General features: G+C 40.4%; 1 protein-coding gene across 1 annotated transcript in view; it reads left to right on the forward strand.

Moving 5' to 3' along the window:
- Positions 1–7906: 7906 nt before the first annotated feature.
- SPG21 (SPG21 abhydrolase domain containing, maspardin) overlaps positions 7907–25689 on the forward strand; it is a gene marked incomplete at its 3' end in the record, with an annotated part of 20894 nt that continues 3111 nt past the window's right edge. Inside the window, exons 1-4 of the mRNA XM_007447685.1 lie at positions 7907–8187; positions 11982–12068; positions 14991–15152; positions 25403–25548. Of these exons, the coding sequence (XP_007447747.1) occupies positions 12006–12068; positions 14991–15152; positions 25403–25548 (371 nt within the window). The remainder of the gene's footprint in view (positions 8188–11981; positions 12069–14990; positions 15153–25402; positions 25549–25689) is intronic.

Raw genomic sequence — 25689 nt, forward strand, 5'->3', positions numbered from 1 at the left:
AAGAGCAAGTACAACTAACTGTTATGTGTATATACTGAAGAGAGGTTCTTTTAAAAAGTGCATCTATTAAATTTTAAAAATCATGTGTCGCCATTGACTATGTTACCATTTCAGTAGTATTTAATCTGCATTTTGGATTCTCAACAAGGAGTAAAGTCAGCTCTTTAAATTTAGCTACCATCTAGTTCTCACCAAGTCATAAACATTCATAATGTGTAATAATCTGTGTCACATTGATCTGTCCAATAAATTCAGATTTTATATCTAGATTTTTTTTTAAGTAGGAATACAGTAACATTCTACAACGTATTTGTGCAGTAAAGGTTATTGAGCATCTGGTCTGTGCAAACTCATCTCCATCTCCAGGAGAGTCAGGCACTTCTGGAGGAGGAAGGAGGTGCAGTGGCCAGCTGTTGAATTTTTTAATATCTTTACATAATCAGCTTTTCCTGCCTAGATTCTATCAGTTAAAATCTTTCTGCAATCATTAATTTGTCCATTCAACATTTATTGATAGCGTGATCAAATAATTGGTCATCTAAATTAGGACATGTTCATGAGTAAAAAGAAGCAGGTTATATTAATTATTTCTGGACAACAGGCATAAACAGCACTCTCCCAGGCAAACCAGGTTGTGTAAGCATCCTATTTATTGAACACTTGCAGTGTACCCAGACTTTATGCTGATTGCTGGAGATTCAGAGATTAAATAATATTTGGTGTGTTCAATCTACTGGGGAGGCAAGCATAAGCAAATATAATACTGTTATAAATGCCATAATGAAGGTATAGTGGAAGCAGTAAGTCACCCTCAAGGGAGTCAGTGGAGGCTTCCCAGAGGAGGCAAAGCTGAATCTGAGGTTCCAAATGATGAGTTCATTATGCAGACTAAGGCCTGGAAGAAGATTTAAGCATGTGCAGAGGAACAGAGGCATACAAGAACACTATCCCGTAGCGGGTTGGTAACGTGGTTCTTAAACTGGGAACATGATTGCCTTTTATTATCATTCTTTAAACCATAAATTTGCTATGGACTCTTCCGTGTATGAGCTAGTTATACACTTACGTAAGTGTATATATAGATGGCTTGGAGAACGCTAATGGTGGATCATGGAAGAGAAACAAATGGCATGTTAAACACAGGAAAAAAGAGGTGTGCTTTAAAGAAACTGGAAGAATTGATAGAAATGGAGTAGAACGATGGAGATGAGTCTGGAAGACCAGATCATGGAGGGCTCGAAGACCATGAGAATTTGGACCTTTGTCTTGTAGTGCAATAGACAATCAAGGAAGTGACACGACTACAGATTTGCATTTTGGTAAGTTAACTCTGGTGGTGGAGTGGAAGGTAGATTGGAGGTAAAACCTGGGGCAGGAAGGTCTGTTAGGAGGTTAGAAACATGAAGATATGAAGTATGGCAGCAGTTAATGGGGGTGGGGGAAATGGTTTAAAAGATTTTGCTGTGGAAGTAAGAACTTGAGTTATCAGTTGGTTATTATATTCTTATGGAGAGTTTTGGCTTCACCACTGATTAGCTCTTTGATCTCTAACAAGTTACTAAACATCACTGAACTTTAGTTTCCTCATATGTGAAATGGGCTGAAGATAAAAAGGGGCACTCCCAAAATAGTTTTGAGAATCAATGACTGTGTGAAAGTGCCTTTTTGTTGTTGTTTTTCAGTTAATGTGTATTGAGCACTCGCTCCCCTCTCCAGGCACTAAGCTCATGTTATGGAATTCAGAGAGAATGAGAGTCAGTGTCGCCTGGGAGCTTACTGGTGATTTCTGCAGGGAATCTCGGGAGGTACCCACTCAGACATTGCCACGGGGAGTGGGGAACCTTAGTGAGGGCACAGATTTCTGCTATAAGTTCTCATCTCTTACTACATGGTGGTAAATGGTCTCAGGTCTGCCTCCCTGCATTCTTGGTGGAGCCTATCTGATTGTTTAGCCTATTACCATTGCCCTTGCTGGGCAGAATCTTTTTGCCAGACCACCCCTAGCGCTTGGCCAGACAGTGAGTCAAGGCCTACCCCAATCCAGTGATGCCACCTGCATAAACAATTCAGCCTAATGCCAAGTATGGGGCTGTGGGTGAGGCTGTGTGAGCTGGAAAGGGAAGCTGGTCATCATGATTGACGTGGTTGGTACACTTAGGGCAACATGAAATACCGTTTATACGTATGAAATCTTGAGTCAGGAGTGCAAGGCCCATCTCACAGAGGGCAGTTTCCCATCCAGGGAGCCTCAAGCCCATCATGGGACTGGAAGACAAACACCAGGTTTAGAATGCCATCTCTATGTTAACCGCCAATTCTTTTTTTTTTTTTGCGGTACGTGGACCTCTCACTGTTGTGGCCTCTCCCGTGGCAGAGCACAGGCTCCGGACGCACAGGCCCAGTGGCCATGGCTCACGGGCCCAGTCGCTCCGCGGCATGTGGGATCTTCCCGGACCGGGGCACGAACCCGTGTCCCCTGCATCGGCAGGCGGACTCTCAACCACTGCGCCACCAGGGAAGCCCAACAGCCAATTCTTTGAAAAATTAAATGGTGCACATCCCAGATAGGCCTCAGGAAATGAGATGACCCACTCTTTCAGGCCACCTGTAGAGACCACAACCCAGTATGACTGATCAGTTTCTCATCTGAACCAGAATCACCTGGAGTACTTGTTTAAAATGTAGATTCCTGGGCCCTGCTCCAGCGCTTGAATCAGAATCTCTGGATATGGGAATCTGCATTTGATCACACTCAACAAATAATTTGTATGTTAGAGCAGTAACAGCTTTAACTAGCAAGATGTACATATGGGGCCACATGTTGGGCCTTAGGTCCGGGGTCCTCCCAGAAAGGGTGGAACACAGCCTTATCTGCACTCTGGCTGAAAGGATGGATTTGCAAACACATTGCCTCCTTGTACAAGATGCTTCTATTTTGATTCTTGTCATTGCTGAAAAAACATCAGACTCAAAACAGTTACTCATGGCTAGTTGGGTGACCCAGGACAAATTTTTAAAAATTTAAATTCTGGGAATTCCCTGGTGGTCCAGTGGTTAGGACTCTGTGCTTCGACTGCAGGGGGCACGGGTTCAATCCCTGCTTGGGGAACTAAGATCCCGCATGCCGTGTGTGGCACGACCAAAATAAATTTTTTAAAATTCTGATTTCTCAGTTTAAAAACAAGGGTAGAATGTAAAAGCATTCTATCTTGCAGAATAGAAATACATATAGAATATGCCCAGGGAAGCACAGGGCAAACAGTAGACAATAAATGGTAGCTGTTTTTGTCAGCACAGTCTAACACTGCTATAATGACTTCTTTGGGCCTGCAACAATATTTTCTCCTCTGGATGGCAGCAGCAACTTGCTGAGATGCCTTTAGACTAACAGGAGGAAAAGAATTTTAGAGCGGGAAAGGCTCAGTGATTTAGTACTCAAAATTTCAGTTTGAAGATGATGAAACAGGGGTCCAGCAACAGCTAGCTAGTGACAATATTAGAACCCAAAGACTACTGTAGATTTTGTTTAAAAAGGATTTTATTCTTGGTTCGATTTGAGGGACAAAAGAAATGTTCCTGAGCATAAAATTGAGCTCTTGAAAAAGTCTGCTGAAAGAATGTTTATTGCTTTTAAACGTTGTGTTAAAGGAAGTACAACCTATTTTCACCATTTTTCTTTATATTTATCAAACAATTTCAAGGTAAAGAGATATGATTTTGAGAGGGAGAGTCTTAGATTCAACAAACATGGCATGAGCCCTGCCACTGACCTTAAGTTGAGGCTGATTACACACCCTCTGTGAATCTATTTCCTTATCTATGAAATGAAAATTGTACCTGCTTTGCAAGGATTCTCATGAGGAATAAAAATAGTATATGTAATGTACCTAGCACAGTGCCTGGAACACAGCAGGTTCTCAATACCATTATTATTAGCCAACATTTATTGATTGCTAGTCCGGTTGCTAAGGACTCGACCTGAACTATCTCACTTTATATTTACAGTAACCCTATGAGTCAGGTAATGTTATTGATCCTCATTTTTCCAGACTGTTAGATAGCTAATAAGTGGTAGAGCTAGAATTCACACTCCAGTAGTCTGACACCAGTCTGTGGGCCTAACCACTTTGGTACCCTACCTTTATTTGCAAATGTTTTTATCCTTGATCAAGGAATTTAATATATTAGGCTTTTGTACTCAGAAATGTAGAAGTAGGAGCACATGTTAATTGAGTGCCCATCATATGCATGCACTAGGCTAGACAATTTCAAAAAGATTTTCCCATTTTAGTTACTATTTAATCACTGTCTTTATTACCAATAAGAATTCATAAAGTTTTCTAGAACCCTACAGATAGAAGCTGCTTTATTTTGTAGTATAATAGTGCAGCTCTTGTTTCCCAGGATTTTTTAATTGCAGCTCTTTTTCCGGAAGGTTATCGCATTGTTATTTATGGAAGAAACATTAATGAGGTGCTAGGTTGGCAGATGATACAAAAGATGTGGTACCTTTGCTTAGGAACTTTTATTTTACCAAGTTAGTAATGGTCAGACATTAACTTATCGAAGAAGTCAAAATACTGTTTCCATAAGCAGGCATTTTTGTGTGCAGGATACTTTTTTTTTTTTTTTGCAGTACGTGGGCCTCTCACTGTTGTGGTCTCTCCTGCTGCGGAGCACAGGCTCCAGACGCACAGGCTCAGCGGCCATGGCTCATGGGCCTAGCCGCTCCGCGGCATGTGGGATCTTCCCGGACTGGGGCACAAACCCGTATCCCCTGCATCGGCAGGCGGACTGTCAACCACTGCGCCACCAGGGAAGCCCCAGGATACTTTTTTTTAAAAAATATTTATTTTATTTGTTTATTTATTTGGTTGCGCCGGGTCTTAGTTGTGGCAGGCGAGCTCCTTAGTTGCAACTCACTGGCCAGGCTACTTTTTTTTTAAGTTTGATTGGAAGGGAGTGACGGTGGGGGGATTATCAGAGAAGAACAGCTTTGAGGAAGGCTGTTGTAAAGATTCTGTAATGTAGCTCTCATAAGTACATAGAATCTAAAATCTTAGAATTGGAAAGAACTTAGAGATCATTTAGTCTAACTTTGGACTCATTTTACAGAAAAGAAAACTACACCTAGAGAGAGGAAATGTCTTGCCCAAGGATAGAACTCAGGTTTCTTGACTCCCGAATGATAATAAATTATTAATTATAAATAACTGTATATAACTTGTTTGATAGGACCTTTAGATAGCAAACTATAGAATAGTCATGTCGGTATCTTTCTTGGGCAGTTTTAGAATCCCCACTCTGTGTCTGATCCCTATAATCCAGTATAGTATGTGTATGTCACAGACTGGGTCTGGCAATGAGGAAACAGCATTCATTTTCAATCTTGGTTCTTAGCATAATTTGATATATAACACTACAGTCGATTGTACCCTGGAAAGCTTAAAAGGATGGTATTCCAAGAATTGGTATTAGTGTGAAAAACTGTTTTGCTCCTCTTTTACTTTTTCACACATGGTTCCTGGGAGCAAAATAGGAGAAATTCACTCTGGTGGAGGGGGGACACTCTGAGTGGAGGGAAGAGCATACACAAATGCCTAGAGGTTTGAGACCTCATAGGGTGTAATGGGCCCTTTGGGAGAGTCAGACCTGCTGTAGCCCATACACTTTGGACTTTAGCTTGAAGGCAATGGGGAGCTATTGAAGGATTTAGAGCAGGTTTACAGCAGCATTTAAAGCATGAATATAGTTGCTTTTAAGTAATTTTTTGTCACACAATAACATGGATACATGCTTACATAAATTCAAATACTAAATCTAAAGCCAGCTTCTCCTTCAACACCCCTTCTATTCCCAGTTTCCCCTCAGAGGTAACCACTACTCTGTTTGGTATGTATATGTGCATAAGAGAGATATCTAGTATTATTTTGCACATGTGTTTTAAAACAAATATTATACTGTCAAAAGATAAATTTGAGGAAAAGAGCTTGGGTTTGGGCAATTTTGAGAACCAGCTGGCCACCTGTTTACTTTGCTTGGTGTTCACTGAGTATTTTGTGAACATTCCAGTTTGTAAAGTGAGATTCTCACACAGGGACTGGTGCTGTGGGAACCATCTAGCAGACCCCAACCATGACAGCTGCAAACCCTCCCAGCCATATCCACCAGGTCTGCCTGCACTGTGGCCTGCCCCGGGTTAAAAGTTTGCTTCCTGCAGTTGTGCAATTACAGGACAGCTGGAATTCACAGATACTAAATGTTTCTTGTTCAGATTAGGGAATGGACAATGTGCTTGCTATGTGTTATGGACCAGCTGAAGATCCAAACATGACCATGGGTTCCTTTTCTAAGGGAAACAAAACATTCATTATTTTGGGTTTGATCTTTTAATAAAAGTATACATATAACAAAACATATCTACATAGTGAAATAGTTTTCCATTATCAACAGTCAAGTTAAAAATTATTATTACCAAACTAACAGAATAAGGACTTCTAATACATTTGGGCACATCCATAGTTCATGTCTCTTCAGGGCTGATACTCAAGTGAGGTCTGGAAGTATGGGATATAAGGAATACAGCTTTAGGAATACAAGCAGATAAATTTCTTTATTTGCTAATTAGTTCATTCAGTACACATTTAGTACTTATTATGAACCAGGTCATAATAGCTAAGGCACTGGTTAAATCACTCTGTTCACTTTGCTCTAAATTAAAGCTCCCAGCCCACTGGGGGAGACAGATAAAACAATGTAATGAGTACCCATAATGGATTTTACATAAATACAACCAGTGATTTGCCAGGTATTCCATTCATTAAACCTCTCCAAGTTTTTTAGAAAAAGTCCCAAAGTTAAAAATCTTCCACAAAAACATTCCCTGTATAGCAGCTATGTGGTGCTTATAATAGAAGACCATTTTCTGCTACTGACTCAAACTTCTGAAAAGGTGATGTGGGGGATAAAAAGGTGGATATGTTACTGTGCTCTTGAGAAATTTGTTTGGGATTTGTCCAAGTTCTAGACTGGGAACCAAGCCTCCTGAGCAGGAGGGCAGAGGTCATGATTTAGGATGCAGTTTACTTGGATTCTCCCCTGACCTTAATCCCCAAAACAGTTCCCAGGGTAAAGGCAAAGGCCTTTAATAGGGTACAAGTTTTCCCTAATACAGATTAGGGAGAGGCATTTTCAGCAGGATCTTGTTGAAGGATCACTAAAAAACTTCCAACAAGGAGATTTACATGTTATGCAACCTTTTCATACCTCCAAATATTTTACTGAAAAGGAGAGTCGTGACCTCTGCAACATCTTAAGAAAAATGATTATAAATAGATTAATATTCTCTATTCCTTTAAAGGAAAGTGATGAAGGAGCTGGAGGCTCAGTGGGAGCTGTTCCCGGAAATCCCCAGGACCTCAGCACAAGTCAGGGAAGGGAGGTGGGGGCGTTACATCGGAGGATTAGGGAGGGCGTCTGTAGCTGTGCCAAAGGAAAAAAATCTTGCCAAGAAAAGAGAGTATACAAAGCCCTGTTCATCAAAGCCTGTAACCCAAAGGGATCCCCTCAAAGCTTTACACGGCGGAGAGAAAAGGTCGGCATCTGCTTCCTCCAAGAGGGCGCGAACTGCAGGCAGAGGCAGATCTCAAGGGTCAGGCGCCCCTTTCTTCCAGTCCCACGACCTCTCCCTAGGTGCTCACGTCGCATGGGTGACCTAGAACTGACCCAGAGGCTCCTCTGACCTCCTCCCCGCGCCCGCCGCCACCGCCACCGCCAGAGCGGATGCAGACTCCGCACCCGGCAGGATGTACAATAGAGTGCCGGAGTCTCACCCTGTGGTCCAACCCGCCCCGTCGCCTTGGTGACTGCCGGAGTCACGCAGCTCCACCCCTTCCTCGCGGCGCGGCGTGGCCCCGCCCCTCCGAACGCGGAAACGCGAGGCTTGAGCCAGCTTCGCGAACGATTCGAGAGGAGGGAGGGCGGTGGCCGAGGCTCGCTTGGCTGCGCTCCCCGCCCCTCGGAGGCCGGCCCTCCAGCGCGCCCCAAAGGTCCACAGCGCTTGCGGGGGTTGAGCGCTCAAGCCGCCGGCCCCGACCCGGGCCCAGCAGCTTCCCAGGCCCGCACCCGTAGTGGAGGGAAGAGCCGCCTTGGGGAGGAGGGAAAGGGACCTGGGGGCGGCCACGGCAGGTGAGGGGTGAGCGAGGCCCTGGGAAGCGGGGGATGTGGGTGTGTGACGCGTTTGTGGCTGCAGGGGAGTATGGTTTGTAGTGCGCGGTTGCCTCTGTCGGTGTGACTTTGTGAGTGTGGCCCTGAGTGGGTCGGTTCATGTGACCATGCACGTGATTGCATGTCTCTGTGTGTGTCTGAGGTCGAGTCTGAGTTCGTGGGGGTGATTGGTGTGCCTGTGCTCCTGCCTTTGTGTAGCTGTCATCAGTGGGACTGGGAGAAGGTGGAGGTCTGTGTGTGGGTCGCCTGGGGTGGGCAGTGGGGCGCTTGACCTGGGCATACAACTGTAATACCATTTTGGGGCTACAGTGCTGCAGCCCAGGAACATATTTTTCCTGTAAACTTATAAGAACTCTGAGCAGACTAGTTATTTTGGAGATTTCACCTCAGCCTGAAAGTGATAAATGCCTTTGTCATTGCTGAGTACGGGCCAGGTGTGAGGCTTGTGAAGGAGGCATGAGGAAAGTAGCAGGGCTAGGCTGTCTCACTTTTCCTAGGGAGTCATAAGTTCTGCATTTATGCTGCTTCTTTGTCTCCACCTACAATGTTCCAGCTCCTGTTGGCACAAAGCTTCAAGAGACTGAGGGGTGATAGAATAGCTGTGTGCAAATTTCCAAAAGCTTTTATACTGAGACAGAGTACAAGATGAGGTGTCACCGTCGAAATGTCAAATAGTCAGCTTTTCCTCCCATGAGGTTTAGAAGATAATGGAATAAGTTTCTGAAGAAAGGAGGGGTAAATCTTCCCCTGAGGAAACCTAAAAGAATAGCTCTGTACTGGTGTGGTGAGGTATGGAGGCTTGCATTAAAAAGCCAATGGCATTGCCCAGAGACTCTCAGGTTCTAATATTTTGTTATTATTGGTGTTAGTAATAATCACAGATTGTCCATACGAAGATCATATGATTGAGATAAAGGATAAAAAAACATCTGACTAGTTAAACTGGTTAGATGACTTAAACATTTGTAAAGGCAATTTCACTGAGTGTAAATTGGCAGGGTCTGTTGAAACCCTGAGGGATAAGTGGACTGTAAACTGGCTGGTTTTGCTGAAACCTTGAGGGATAAGTGCATGTAATTCTTGGTGCACACTCACAACTAGCAGTTTAATTGTTGAGCAGTACAAGGGCCAGAGAGGCCCTGGTGTCCAGAGCACTCCCTGAGGAGGGGTTTCCTTAGGCAGGATTAAGGCAAAATTCCTGCAGCCCTTTTCCCAGCAACATGAACAGGTGCTTTTGTTTTTGTGAAGAATTGTGAGAGATCAAATCAGCATTGAGTTCGTGGTCCACATTCTTTCTTATTTAATACTGACCAGTTGAGTTACAGTCTCAGTGAACCTTTTTTTTTTTTTTTTTTTTTGCCCTATGCAGAATGTTCCCCTTGTGACTTGGAAAAGTATTCCCCTGAAGTGGATGAAAGAGAGCTGGGAGAACAAACTTCCTTTTCATACCACTCACAGCTGCTTTCCCTTTGCAGCAGTTTTTTTGTTTTTTTTTTTCACTTAAACATCAGTTGGTCAGATGCAACATTTGGTATCTATCTTAGCTTTCATGTACTGCCAAACTAGCACAAGCGTTAAAATCACTTGCCTCTACAAAAATTTAGTCACAGTTGGGTGGAATCTCTCCATCCAGCAAGATTAGTTATAAAATATTATAATATTGGGTGGTAGTGGATAATACTGAGGACTGTGGTGAGGAACATCTTTCTACTTACTGCTGAGGGAAGAAGTGGATGACATTGAATGTGTGTGCCTGTGAATGATGTGTGTATATGTATTTGTATGGTAGTTTGGTTTGTAGATTGCAACTGATTCAAACTATGAATACTTTATTTTATCCCAAGTTTGGTGAATCTAGAAGCATACTTTCTGGCTTTAATTAGCTAAAGTGTTTTATAAATCTGTTGAGTAGGTTTTTTTTTCTAAACATGTTTTTGATATTTCCTCCTGTAGAATAGTGATTGTTTATAGTATTGCAGTACTAGAAAATGTCTCCATTAGGCAATATTTAGATGATATAGAAATATTTCAAGTCTGTCTAGGTAGAAAATATTCTGGAATTAACTATATGGGCTAGTTGCTTTCAATTAAAAGCAGTGACCAGCTTAGAGAAAGGCTGTAGTTCAAATGGCTTCAATTTTTAACATGTTAATATTTGTTAAGAGAAAATGAATATGCAGAGAATGATTTTCTTTATTTCAGTATGAATAAGAAATACATCTGTGCACACTGATTTTCAGCATAAGACTGGCTGATAATTTTCTTGATATTTTAGAGCTACTTAAGATTTTAATAAACTTTTCTAAGTACCATCCTAGCCTTGAGAGAAGAGACCATTATTACAGTGTCAAGGTTGTAAACCTAGTTTAATATTGGATGTCTACATTTACCATCTCCTTGGGGTTCAGGTTAGTAACCCCCAAGGTTAGAGGTAGCAGTTGAGATGGCTCAGTGCCCTGCGTACTTGAGGGAGAAGATTTGGAGGGCCAAGGAGGAAGATTCATTGGTTTTAGAATCCCCAGCTCCTGACCAGTCCAGAGAAGCAGCCCCTCTAACATGGCAGTTCAGAGTCATCGCAGGAGTTAAGTCCTAGGGTCTCAAACTCATCCTAGCCCTGCTAGGAAAATCCAGGCTTGTGCTGGGGTAGCGGACATGATGCAAACAAGCATTTGAATCCTTCCAAACTGTTAGGTGGAAGTTCTTCATTGGGCAATAAGAATCTGCAACAAGGAACTATGATTTTCAGGTTCCTGTTACAACACAACACAGATCCCTGAGCAAAGAGGGGGTAGCCTTTAAGTTGAAGATGCCCAGCTAATGGAAAGCTCATAGGTACCTGGGTTAAAAGGGACTCTAGGATTGCCTAGTTTGGCCTGCTTAGTATGTAGTCATTTATTTAGTCAACAGATAATGCCTGCTGTGTACCAAGCACTGTCCAACGCTTTGGAGAGAGAGTGGTGAAATAGTCACAGATGAGAAAACAGCCCAAAAAGGGTCAGTGACTTTTCCAACGTCACAGAGCTATAAAAGCTGGAAATCACTAATCTCACAACAGAAGACCACACATTTTTTCTAAAGGCACATGTTTTGTTTTGTTGCTAGTTATTGTGCCTTCAGGTCTATTCTGGTATCTTATCATGGATCTTTCAGAGTACATTATATCACTTTTAACCACATCCATATGAACAGCAAGTTTTCCTGTATTTTGAATTAAAAACTATGTGTGAGTTTCTGAAGCTATGTTCCCCTAGAGTGAGATTTACGGCATTTTATGAATTTATTTGCATTGACTCCTTTTTCTAGTATAGACTGTTCTCTAGAATTTTATCAGACAGGGATATCTTTATTAACATAGATTCTTAAGATCTTGTCAAAAGATAGGTTATGCTACTGCATTTGGAATTATTTAACTAGGACAGACAGTCAGGTGTCAGAAAAGGCTGTCCTGTGTCTGGTCCTGGTTTTGCAATAGCCGTGGGATCTTGGGTAAGTCATTAAAATTTTCTAGACCAGATTCTTCTTCTGGAGGAACTAAGAGGGTTGGAATAATTCTCTCTTGGGGCGCTTCCTGCTCCATGATTATAGGTTTTCACCAAATTGTTTTCTGTAGTTTAAGTATATGCCGACAAGGTGAAATAGCCCATTTCCTCAGTTTATCCTTTAAAGTATTGTTGGTAGAGCTCGACCAGACTCTACATTTAGTGCTGATGTAAACATGAATTCTTGACATGAAACATCACATGCTTTTATTTCAGGGTTAACCTCCATTTCAGCTAATCATGGGAGAGATTAAAGTCTCTCCTGATTATAACTGGTTTAGAAGTACAGTCCCCCTTAAAAAGGTATGTATGGTTTTACTACACCTCTTATTTGCAAAATCTTGTAATTGTTTTTATGTGTGATTTAGGTGTTATGTCTTAGTAGTGTTCGAGAGTAAAGGTTATTGCCAAGTGTTGTGACTGGGTTGGAGAGCCTAAAGTTCACCCCTTCCCTGTCAAGTACAATCAACTTTTGAGACTCATTCAAGAGTAAAAGTGAGAATAACTGTACTCATTACTTTATAATTGTTTTTACATATTCAAGCAAGCAGGAATATGTGTACTCCTCTGTATAGTTTAGTAGAAAGCTGACAGCAACTGCAACTGTACAGTAAGTGCAGTTAGATTCTATTAGACAGTATTTTCCTGTTCCTCAGATTTAAGATTTACAGTGAGTCACATTATAGGTCCTCTGTTTGCCATGATATATACTCATTCTGCCATAGTCATCTTTTGGAAACTTTATATGCCTGGGATGTCTAAAAACGCTAAACACTTATATTGAAGTTTGTTGACTCTGACTCCCAGCTTAATCCCAAATGTTTGGGGATCACAGTAGACAAAAGTTGTGTCAGAATAAAATCTTTGCTGATCCCCTTGCAGAAATATTAGAGTACTAGGATCTGAAGAACATCTCTGTCTCTGTTGTAATTATTTTGTCAGGATAGATAGCTGTGGAAGTATCATGCAAGTTTGAATTGATAACAGAATTACACTTCATATAGAAATTTGAGATACAGTCTCCAAGTATAGACAGAATACCTGCTATATACCTGGCACTGTCATAGGAAGTCCCCAAATATCTTATTTAATTCTTTCAACAGTTTAACAAAGTGGATAGTGGTGTGCCCACTTAGCAGATGGGAAAACTGAGGTTCATGGAGGTTAACATGTTAAAGTCACACAGTCTAGTCGAGTTTAAATTAAAATCAAATTAATCTGGCTTCAAAGCAAGAACTGGGTTTCCCTGGTGACACAGTGGTTAAGAATCTGCCTGCCAGTGCAGGGGACACGGGTTCGATCCCTGGTCCAGGAAGATCCCACGTGCCGCTGAGCAACTAAGCCTGTGCGCCACAACTAATGAGCCTGCGTGCCACAACTACTGAGGCCCATGCGCCTAGAGCCCATGCTCCGCAACAAGAGTAGCCACGGCAATGAGAAGCCCACGAGTAGCCCCTGCTCTCCACAACTAGAGAAAGCCCGCAGTCAGCAGCAAAAACCCAACGCAGCCAAAAATTAATTAACGTCTTAAAAAAATTCCTTAAAATAAAAAAACCAGAACTAATTGGCAGCTTACCAAAGGGAACCCGCCTTTCTTCTTGCTGCCCTAGGAACTACTGCCCATGCGAGGAGAATTGCCCCCAGAGTCCCTCTGCCTTGTCCCATCCCCTCAAGTAATTCATGTGAGCTCCTCTTGATGGACTCACTCAGCAAGCAGATCACCAGACCCAAAACAACACAAACTTATCTAAATATTCTTGGAAGTAGTAGTTTCACTGATGTAATTTTCTCCTTTGGTCAGTTTGGTCCACAAGACATGAAAAGTTTGCTTGAAATTTCATAGTGCTAGATTTTCATTTCAGAGATCTGAATATCTTATCTCATATGAATTTTATTACTACAAGGTTGGAATTTACCGCATACCACTGTCAGAGGTTACTGAGATTTTTTTACTACAATCATAGCAAAAAGAAACAGGAAAAGCAAAAATGTGAGTGGCAAATACAAAGGGCAAAAACATAATCATGAGATATACTGTCACCCGGGGAAGTCCAGAAAGTTTTGGTTAGGGCCCTCTGGGCTTTGCCCTGCCTTGTTTGTCTGCTCCCAGTGATGCCAGTGACCCCGCTTAGTGTGCCGCCACCCACATTGACACCATGGGCCCCACAGCACTGCCAGTTAGGAGCTCTCAGAAACTAGAACCTTGAACTTTTTAATGTAAAAACAATATGTGTTGATTTGCAGTGGCAAAAGTTCAAGCAGTTAATGTACTTTTCCAAATACCAAAAAGTCAGCCATAGAGAACAAAAATTAAACTATCATGCAGTGCATACTGTAGCTAACACTCTTGACACTGTTGAACACTCAATATCTGCCAAACTCTGTGCTAAACACCTGATTTGTCTCAGCTTATGTAATGCTCATCTGTTTCCCTTTTTGGGTCAAGAACCACTAAATCAGGAAGGTTTCGGATGACCTTCCTCCTTCTTACCCCCTTTTCCCCCAAAAGCCAGTTTTTCCCTGAGCCCATTCCCCACACTGACTGAATGGTTTGAAACATTCTCTGGGGACAGTGATGCCTATACCTGCCTCGTCCCTCCTCTCTAACAGAGGTCTCCCCTTCAGAGGCTTGGTCCAGATCAGGCTCCTGAAGCATCTCTTTGAGAGGTCCCATCTCTACCCAGTTTCTCCCTGGAGCCTGGAGTCGTTTCTTCCCCTCACCTCCCCTGGTCACACACTGACCCGGCTGATCCCAGCCCGCCCTCTGGGTCAGCACCCGAGAATGACTCTGCAAATTGTCCTCCTCCTATGTGCACACACGCATGCACACATGCACTCGTGTGCACGTGCGCGCGCACGCACACACACACACACACACACAGGCAGAAGTATGGGGAAGAAATAACATGCCATGTCCAGAGTTTACTGTTTAATGATAAACAGTAAATTTCATATAATCATGGCTGGGGAGGAAAATTCAAAACTGATAGGAAAAACAGCTCTTGGGAGAAGTATAAAGCAGTTCCATGGACTATGTCAGCACTGAAGAAGGAAGTGGAGACAAAGCCGTTTTTCATATGTGCTAGTCTGGTGTGATCCCCTTATTAGCTTGTAGCAACCAAGGCAGTGGTATTAAAATTGTCAGTGAAATTATAGTGCTGAAATAACTATGTAAAACCCAATCCATGAGGTTTTTCATTTTTTTTCTTATAATTTTCCCTCCAGATTATTGTGGATGATGACGACAGTAAGATCTGGTCGCTCTATGATGCAGGCCCCAGAAATATCAGGTGTCCTCTCATATTCCTCCCTCCTGTCAGTGGAACTGCTGATGTATTTTTCCGGCAGATTTTGGCTTTGACTGGATGGGGTTACCGGGTTATAGCTGTAAGTATTATTGATTCAGGATTGAAATTAAGTCCACATTTTCTGGTTTTTTTTGTGTGTGTGTGTGTGTGTGCATGTGTGCTTCTGTTTCTGATTAACTGTAGTAATAGGCATGTTTTTTATTGAGGTAAGATACTGTTTTCCTTTGTTAAAATGTGAAAGGGAGTTTTTTGAAGGAAAGTGGTGTGGTTCACCAACATACAGAGGCTCAGAGGGGACAAACCTCTATTGGAAGCCTTCTCTACCCTCAGCTTGAACATGCATTTTCTGAATAAGTCTGACCAGCAGGAAGCATTGTCCTTGTTTATAGTTAAGGAGACTGAGGTCCAGACCATTTTAGTGATCACCGAGGGTCACACAGCCAGTAGGCCATGGAGGGAGAGCCCAGCTCAGTCTTCTGACCCCATTTACCCTCCCCTTTTATTACATCACTGCTTCGGGGGCAGCAGAGGGATCAGCTGACATCCAGGGGACTGAAAGCTTGCTTTAATGTGAGTCTTTGATAGGTGAGGTGAGGCTCATTAATTAGCTCACATCCTTCACATTTGGTTTTTTGTTTCTAATCGTTATCACTGAGTTCGGTCCAAATCTGGTTTCACATTGATCATTCTCTAAGCTTCCTCTCTGGGAGGTGGGCGTAGGTGGGAAGGCACTGTTTGTTTTTTTGTTTTTGTTTTGGCCACACGGCATGGCAGCGAGATCTTAGTTCCCTGACCAGGGATTGAACCCATGCCCCGTGCAGTAGAAGCGCAGAGTCCTAACCACTGGACTGCCAGGGAATTCCCAGGAAGGCACTGTTGCTCACAGTGGAGTGTTTGGTGTGCCTCGATCGGATCAGGACGATGGACGTTGGTTTCCTAACTTCCCCTGGAAGGAGAGGCTCTGGCTTTGGAGCCAGCAGTTGTTTCTGGGACCTGGAATGTTAACATGTAAACAGTAGTCCCCTTGGAAGTACTGCTGTTAGTATACATTTTATTTACTGCCTAGAAGAGAGAAAACGTGGACCAGGTCTCTTCTCTTGGTTGATAACTGAAAATTCCAATGGGGTTACCACTAATTGGGGTCATAAAAGACAAATCCAATTCCTCTTCATCCAGACAGCCCTTCTCTTTCTTGAAAAAACTAGTTATTATCGGTGGCCTACTGCCTTCCGCCCCCAGGTCTTTTCTTCTCCAGCTAAATTTCTCCAGATTCTTTAACCATTCCTCGTATGGTGTGTTTGAATCCCTGCAACATAATCCTCCCTTGTTCTGGGTTTTCAGTAATCCCTCTCAGTGGACAGCATTGCAGGAGAGCAGAGTGGTAACCGCCCTTATCCCAGTCCACTGCAGCCTAAGTCGTGACACTTTCTGTCCTTGTGGTCCCTGTTGATCAGCCAGGGAGGGGGAGCCTGAGCAGCCCCTGGGTGTCTGTCTCACTTTAGAGTGCTGTCCAAAGCGAACAGTGTGGTTATCACTCTAAACTGACAGGGCACATAGCCTTGCCTTCTGGCTGGATATTTCTTCTTGCTTCCTGATGTGGGCTTTTGCTATTTCTTAGCTAGATAATGAATCAAGACAAAGGCCAGCAATGTCTTCAAAATTACTTTGTCCTTCTTAAGATTTGATCAGAATGCCCAACCCCAGGAGGTTCTGAAATTTACTAGGTATTTGTTAAATACCTAGCAGTTAAAATGCATGGATCCTCCTTTCATTTACATATTTATTGAGATAATTATAGATTCACATGCAGTAAGAAATAATAGAGAGATATCCCTTATATACTTTGCCCAGTTTCTCCCAATAGTAACATTTTCTAAAACTGTAGTACGATATCACAAGCAAGACATTGATGTTAATGTAATCCACCAGCCTTGTTCAGATTTCCCAGTTTTATTTGTACTCAGGTGTGTGTGTGTGTATCAAGTCATATACAGTTTTATTACTTGTTTAGGGCATAGATTTTTTAAATTTAATTTTTATTTTATATTAGAGTATAGTTGATTTACAATGTTGTGTTAGTTTCAGGTGTACAGCAAAGTGATTCAGTTATACATATATCCATTCTTTTTCAGATTGTTTTCCCATATAGATTATTAGAGAATATTGAGTAGAGTTTCCTGAGCCATACAGTAGGTTCTTGTTGATTATCTATTTTATATATGGTAACACTACTATATATATATTTTAATCCCAAACTTCTAATTCATCCCTCCCCCTACCATTGCCCTTTGGTAACAATAAGTGTGTTTTCGAAGTCTTTGAGTCTGTTTCTGTTTTGTAAATAAGTTCATTTGTATCTTTTTTTTTTTTTTGCGGTACACGGGCCTCTCACTGTTGTGGCCTCTCCCGTTGTGGAGCACAGGCTCTGGACGCGCAGGCTCAGCAGCCATGGCTCACGGGCCTAGCTGCTCCGCGGCATGTGGGATCTTCCCAGACTGGGGCACGGACCCGTGTCCCCTGCATCGGCAGGAGGACTCTCAACCACTGCGCCACCAGGGAAGCCCCTGTATGATTTTTTTAACTTCCACGTATAAGTGTTATCCTATGGTACTTGTCTTTCTCTGTCTGACTTACTTCAGTTAGTATGATAATCTCTAGATCCATTCATGGTGCTGCAAATGGCATTATTTCGTTCGTTTTTATGTCTGAGTAGTATTCCATTGTATATATGTACCACATCTTCTTTATCCATTCCTCTCAATGGACATTTAGGTTGCTTCCATGTCTTGGCTGTTGTAAATAGTGCTGCACTGAACATTGGAGTGCATGTATCGTTTTGAATTATGATTTTTTTCTGGATATATGCCCAGGAGTGAGATTGCTGGATCAAATGGTAGTTCTTAGTTTTTTGTTTTGTTTTGTTTTTTGTGGTACGCAGGCCTCTCACTGTTGTGGCCTCTCCCGTTGCGGAGCACAGGCTCTGGACGCGCAGGCTCAGCGGCCATGGCTCACGGGTCCAGCCGCTCCGCGGCATGTGGGATCTTCCCGTACCGGGGCATGAACCCATGTCCCCTGCATCGGCAGGCGGACTCTCAACCACTGTGCCACCAGGGAAGCCTGGTAGTTCTTAGTTTTTTAAGGAACCTCCATATTGTTCTCCACAGTAGTTGTACCAATGTAAATTCCCACCAACAGTGTAGGAGAGTTCTCTTTTCTCCACAGCCTCTTTAGCATTTATTGTTTGTAGACTTTTTGATGATGGCCATTCTGACTCATGTGAGGTGATACCTCATTGTAGTTTTGATTTGCATTTCTCTAATAATTAGCAATGTTGAGCATCTTTTCATGTGCTTTTTGGCCATCTGTATGTCTTCTTTGGAGAAATGTCTATTCAGGTCTTCTGCCCATTTTTCAATCAGGTTGTTTGTTTTTTGATATTGAGCTGCATGAGCTGTTTGTATATTTTGGAGATTAATCCCTTGTCAGTTGCTTTGTTTGCAAATGTTTTCTCCCATTCTGTGGGTTGTCTTTTCATTTTGTATATGGTTTCCTTTGCTGTGCAAAAGCTTTTAAGTTTAATTAGGTCCCATTTGTTTATTTTTATTTTTATTTTCATTACTCTAGATGGTGGATCCAAAAAGATATTGCTGTGATTTATGTCAGAGTGTTCTGCCTATGTTTTCCTCTGAGAGTTTTACAGTATCCAGTCTTCATTTAGGTCTTTAATCTATTTTGAGTTTATTTTTGTGTATGGTGTTAGAGAATGTTCTAGTTTCATTCTTTTACATGTAGCTGTACAGTTTTCCCAGCACCATTTCTCCATTGTGTATTCTTGTCTCCTTTGTCATAGATTAATTGACCATAGGCACGTGGGTTTATTTCTGGGCTTTCTATGCTGTTCCACTGATATATATTTCTGTTTTTTTTGCCAGTACCATACTGTTTTGATTACTGTAGCTTTGTAGTATAGTCTGAAATCAGGGAGACTGGTTCCTCAGGCTCCATTTTTCTTTCTCAGGATTGCATTGGCTATTCGGGTCTTTTGTGTTTCCATACAAATTTTTAAATTTTTTGGTTCTAGTTCTGTGAAATATGCCATTGGTAATTTAATAGGGATTGCATTGAATCTGTAGATTGCCTTGAGTAGTATAGTCATTTTGACAATATTGATTCTTCCAATCCAAGAACATAGTCTATCTTTCAATTTGTTTGTGTCATCTTCAGTTTCTTTCATCAGTGTCTTACAGCTTTCAGAGTATAGGTCTTTTGCCTCCTTAGGCAGGTTTATTCCTAGATATTTTATTCTTTTTGATGCATTGGTAAATGGGATTGTTTCTTTAATTTCTCTTTCTGATCTTTCATTGTTAATGTATAGAAATGCAACAGATTTCTGTGTATTAATTTTGTATCCTGCAACTTTACCGAATTCATTGATGAGCTCTAGTAGTTTTATGGTAGCATCTTTAGGATTTTCTGTGTATAGTATCACGTCGTCTGCAAACAGTGACAGTTTTACTTCTTTTCCAATTTGGATTCCTTTTATTTCTTTTACTTCTCTAATTCCCGTGGCTAGGAATTCCAAAACTATGTTGAAAAAAAGTGGCAAGAGTGGACATCCTCGTCTTGTTTCTGATCCTAGAGAAAATGCTTTCAGCTTTTCACCATTGAGTATGATGTTAGCTGTGGGTTTGTCATATATGGCCTTTATTATGTTGAGGTAGGTTCTATGCCTACTTTTTGGAGAGTTTTTATAATAAATGGGTGTTGAGTTTTGTCAAGAGCTTTTTCTGCATCTATTAGATGATCATATGGTTTTTCTTCTTCAGTTTGTTAATGTGGTGTATCACACTGACTGATTTGTGGATATTGAAAAATCCTTGCATCCCACTTGATCATGGTGTATTATCCTTTTAATGTATTGTTGGATTCAGTTTGCTATTATTTTTTTGAGGATTTTTGCATCTATGTTAATCAGTGATATTGGTTTCTTTCTATTTTTGTGGTATCTTTGTCTGGTTTTGGTATCAGGGTGATGGTGGCCTCACAGAATGAGTTTGGGAGTGTTCCTTCCTCAGCAGTTTTTTGGAATAGTTTCAGAAGGTTAGGTGTTAACTCTTGTCTAAATGCTTGATAGAATTCGCCTGTGAAGCCATCTGGTCCTGGACTTTTGTTTGCTGGAAGTTTTTAAGTCACTGTTTCAATTTCAGTACTTGTTATAGGTCTGTTCATATTTTCTATTTCTTCCTGGTTCAGTCTTGGAAGATTGTACCTTTCTAAGAATTTGTCCACTTCTTCTAGGTTGTCCATTTTATTGGCATATAGTTGCTTGTAATAGTCTGTTATTATCCTTAGTATTTCTGTGGTGTCCATTGTAACTTCTTCTTTTTCATTGCTAATTTTATTGATTTGAGCCCTCTGCCTTTTTTTCTTGATGAGTCTGGCTAAAGGTTTCTCAATTTTGTTTTTCCTTTCAAAGAACCAGCTTTTAGTTTCATTGATCTTTCCTATTGTTTTCTTCATCTCTATTTCATTTATTTCTGCTCTGATTTTTATGATTTCTTTCCTTTTACTAACTTTGGGTTTTGTTTGTTTTTCATTCTCTAATTGCTTTAGGTGTAAGGTTAGGTTGTTTATTTGAGATTTTTCTTGTTTCTTGAGGTCAGATTGTATTGCTGTGAACTTCCCTCATAGAACTGCTTTTGCTGTATCCCATGTTTTGGATTATAATGTTTTCATTTTCTTTTGTCTCTAGATATTTTTTGATTTCCTCTTTAATTTTTTTAGCAATCCATTGGTTGTTTAGTTACATATTGTTTAGCTTCCATGTGTTTGTGTTTTTCAGTTTTTTTTTCTTGTAGTTGATTTCTAATCTCATAGCATTGTGGTTGGAGAAGATACTTGATATGATTTTAGTTTTCTTAAATTTACCAAGGCTTGCTTTGTGGCCCAGCATGTAATCTGTCCTGGAGAATGGGCCATGTGCACTTGAGAAGAATGTATATTCTGCTTTCAGATGGAATGTTCTATAAATATCAATTAAGTTCATTTGCTCTAATGTGTCATTTAAGCCTTGTTTCCTTATTTGATTTTCTGTCTGGATGTTCTGTCCACTGATATAAGTGGGGTGTTAAAGTCCCCCACTATTATTGTGTTACTGTTGATTTCTCCTTTTATGGCTGTTAGCATTTGCCTGTATATTGAGGTGCTCCTATCTTGGGTGCATATATATTTACAATTGTTATATCTTCTTCTTGGATTGATCCCTTGATCATTATGCAGTGTCCTTCTTTGTCTCTTGTAACAGTCTTTATTTTAAAGTCTATTTTGTCTGATATGAGAATTGCTACTCCAGCTTTCTTTTGGTTTCCATTTGCATGGAATACCTTTTTCCATCCCCTCACTTTCAGTCTGTATGTGTCCCTATGTCTGAAGTGGGTCTCTTGTAGACAGCATATATACGGGCCTTGTTTTTGTATCCATTCAGCCAGTCTGTGTCTTTTGGTTGGAGCATCTAATCCATTTACATTTAAGGTAATCATCGATATGTATGCTCTTATTGCTGTTTTGTTAATTGTTTTGGATTTGTTTTTGTAGGTCTTTTTTCTTCTCTTCCTCTTTTGTTCTCTTGTGATTTGATGACTATCTTTAGTGTTTTTTTTGGATTGCTACTTCTTTTTTGTGTGTGTATCTATTGTAGGTTTTTGGTTTGCAGTTACCATGAGGTTTTGCTATAGCAGTCTATATATACAAGATTGTTTTAAGTGCTGGTCTCTTAATTTCAAATGCATTTCTAACATCCTGCATTTGTACTCTCTTCTCATGATTGCTGGTGTTATCTATCTATCTATCTATTTATTTATTTATTTTGGCTGCGCTGGGTCTTAGTTGCAGCATGCGGGATCTTTGTTGCAGCATGTGGGATCTTTTAGTTGCGGCATGAGGACTTCTTAGTTGCAGCATGCAGGCTTCTTAGTTGCAGCGTGCGGACTCTTAGTTGTGGCATGCTTAGTTGTGGCATGCATGTGGCATCTAGTTCCCCCACTAGGGATCGAACCCGGGCCTCCTGCATTGGGAGCACAGAGCCTTACCCACTGGACCACCAGGGAAGTCCCATGATTGCTGGTTTTCATATCGTATTTGTGTGTGGATGATTTCCTACCTTTACTGTATGTTTGCCTTTACTGGTGAGCTTTCCCATTTGTAATTTTCTTGTTTCTAGTTGTGGCCTTTCTTTTCCATCTAGAGAAGTTCCTTTAGCATTTGTTGTAAAGCAGGTTTGGTGGTGCTGAATTCTCTTAGCTTTTGCTTGTCCATAAAGCTTTTGATTTCTCCGTCGAATCTGAGTGAGAGCCTTGCTGGGTAGAGTATTCTGGGTTGCATCACTTTAAATATATTGTGTCACTCCCTTCTGGTCTGCAGAGTTTCTGCTGTAAAATCAGCTGATAACCATATGGGGATTCCTTGTATATGATTTGTTGCTTTTAATATTTTGTCTTTAATTTTTATAAATTTGATTAATACATTTCTTGGTGTGTTCCTTCTTGGGTTTATCCTATATGGAACTCTCTGGATTTGAGTTTTTCCTTTCCCATGTTAGGGAAGTTTTTGGGTATTATCTCTGCAAATATTTTTTCAGGCCCTTTCTCTCCCTCTTCTTCTGGGACCCCTATAATGTGAATGTTGGTGTATTTAGTGTTGTCCCCGAGGTCTCTCAGACTGTCCTCATTTCTTTTCATTCTTTTTTCTTTATTCTGTTCTGCAGCAGTGATTTCCACCAACCTGTCTTACAACTCACTTATTCGTTCTTTTATCTCATTTATTCTGCTATCGATTCCTTCTATTCTATTTTTCATTTCAGTTGTATTGTTCATCTGTTTGTTCTTTAAAGTTTCTAGCTCTTTCTTAAACGTTTCTTGTATCTTCTCGATCTGTGCCTCCATTCTTTTACCGAGATCTTAGATCATCTTTACTATCATTACTCTGAATTCTTTTTCAGGTAGCTTGCCTATCTCCACTTCACTTAGTTGTTCTTCTGGGGTTTTGTCTTGTTCTTTCATCTGGAACATATTTCTCTGCATCTCATTTTGTCTAATTTTCTGTGTTTGTGGTCTCTGTTCCTCAGGTGTCTCGTTATGGCTTCTTTGTCTTTGGGTATAGAATATCTTTTTTGGTAGGCTCAAGGTTTTTTTGTCAGCAGTTAGTTGTGATTTTGGTGTTTTCATAAGAGGAGGTGAGCTCAAGTGCTTCGACTCCACCATCTTGTCTCCAGCTTTTTTTTTCCCTTTGTGCTTCCAGTCTCACTTGCCTATAGAGTCCTGCATGCAGAGGCCTTCCAGCTGGTACTTCAAGCCAGAGTTTCTAGTGTGAAATGGCTGTGCTTGACACCTCAGCTCTGCTACACTCCATAAGGCACAGACATTTTTAAATTAAAGGATTCATAAAAATGTCATCTCCTTTCTTTTAGGCTGTCATCTGACTCAAATTCTCAAATTTGCAGCTAGGGAGAGTCTGTTCTCCATCCTGCTTCAGAAAAGTGGAATCCTATCCACAAGTGGAATTTTAATAGTAAAAGTAACATATTACATCATATCTGAAATTATCCCATAATTTACATGGCAGTATCTATCCCAGTGATATGTCAATGGCAAAATGAATCTAAGTGCTTAAAACAGCAAGCCTTTAAGATGGGTTTTACATGTATTAAAGAGAGGGGAGCTCTTAGGTGACAAGCCTGAGTCTCCTAGAAAGGAATTAATGACTTGTGTTTCCTTTTCTTCATTATTGTCAACACTAATAGGCTACTTAGGGTCAAGCATCTGAAATTTTTGGTCACAAGCAAAAGTACTACAAGAAATCAGATAGAATGCCTAAGTTATTAAAAGTAGAGGAACAATTTTATTGAATACTGCCTTAAAGAAATGCTACCAAAAAGAGAGGAAACTCTCCTTAGAACAGATTTTATTTCTAGTTCTCCCGAGCCATAATTCAGAATGAAATTGGTTTAAAGGGAAAAAAGAATTTCTTTATTTGATTGGGTTCTGCTCTGTTCATCCTTGAACCTCAGAGTTTCTTAGCTATTTGGAAAGGAAATTGATGTGAATTAAAATTGTGTACATAATATCACTAAAGTGTGCTTTTTTATTTTTTTAATTGTTCTATTAGATGAAATGTGAATTTTGAAGTTTAGGATAAGATGAGAGCTTATTTTCCACATATTTTGAATAAGGAGCAGAGATTAATAAGCAAATGAGAAATGCTATTATGAAAGTCCTAAATTTTTCAGATATATATGAGTTGTATTTTACCTCTACAATTTTTAAAATAAATTTTAAATTTATTGTTATTATTCTAGTTGCAGTATCCAGTTTATTGGGACCATCTTGAATTCTGTGATGGATTCAGAAAACTTTTAGACCATTTACAGTTGGATAAAGTGAGTCCCTTGAAACTAATTACTCACATGTGATTTTAATGCAACATTTATTGACACATTGTTAAGTCTGGTGTTGTCTTTTATTTTTTAATAACAGCTCTTTTGAGATAGAATTCACATACTGTACAGTTTACCCTTTTAAAGTGTATAATTCACTGTTTTTTAATATATTCACAGTATGTACAACCATCACCACAGTCAATTTTTGAACATTTTTCCACCCCAAAAAGAAACCCCATACGTAGCAGTCACTCCCCACCCTTCCTCCCTGGAGCCCTGTTTCTATGGATTTGCCTATTTTGGATATTTTATGTAAATGGAATGATGTAATTTGTGGTCTTTTGTGACTGGCTTTTTTCACTTAGCATAACACTTTCAGGGTTCATCAGTGTTGCAGATTATATCAATATTTCATTCCTTTTTATTGTCAAATAATATCCCATTGTATGGATATAACACATTTTATTTATCCATTCATCATTTGGTTTGTTTCCATTGGTTAGTTATTATGAGTAATGTTGCTATGAACATTCTTATACAAATTTTTGTGTAGACAGATGTTTTCAGTTCTCTTGGGTACATGCCTAGGAGTGAAATTACCGAATCATAGTTTTCTTAAACAGAAATGACAAAGTAGTTTAATTTTCTAATGTAATCTATGAATAATATTTTTTAACTTGTGTAATTTATATGCACAGTTGTATTTTTTCTTGACAGGGTGTAGACATTGCATTTAAATACAGTATTTCCTAAACTTCTAACTGCTGTAAATATTTCAGTCTAATGACTGGTGATGACATTGTATTATTCTGTGGTTGGTGATAATTAAAACAATTTTTTTTGATACTTCAAGATTGATCATTGTTTTTAGGATCCTTGTGTTTGTTTCCAATTAGGTTCATCTCTTTGGGGCTTCTTTGGGAGGCTTTTTGGCCCAGAAATTTGCTGAATACACTCACAAATCTCCCAGAGTCCATTCTCTCATCCTCTGCAATTCCTTCAGTGACACTTCTATCTTTAACCAAACATGGACTGCAAACAGGTAAGAATGTAAACATTCAATGAACATTTTTTTATTTTCAGTGGAATTTTGAAAATGTTGGCTTTTGGTTTTTCAATGCGTTAGGGAAGGAGAGGCCATATATACTTGTGTCTTTTTTTTTTTTTTTTTTTTTTTTTTTTT

Source organism: Lipotes vexillifer, unplaced genomic scaffold (assembly GCF_000442215.2).
Source record: "Lipotes vexillifer unplaced genomic scaffold, Lipotes_vexillifer_v1.1 scaffold975, whole genome shotgun sequence".
Lineage (NCBI taxonomy): Eukaryota > Metazoa > Chordata > Mammalia > Artiodactyla > Lipotidae > Lipotes > Lipotes vexillifer.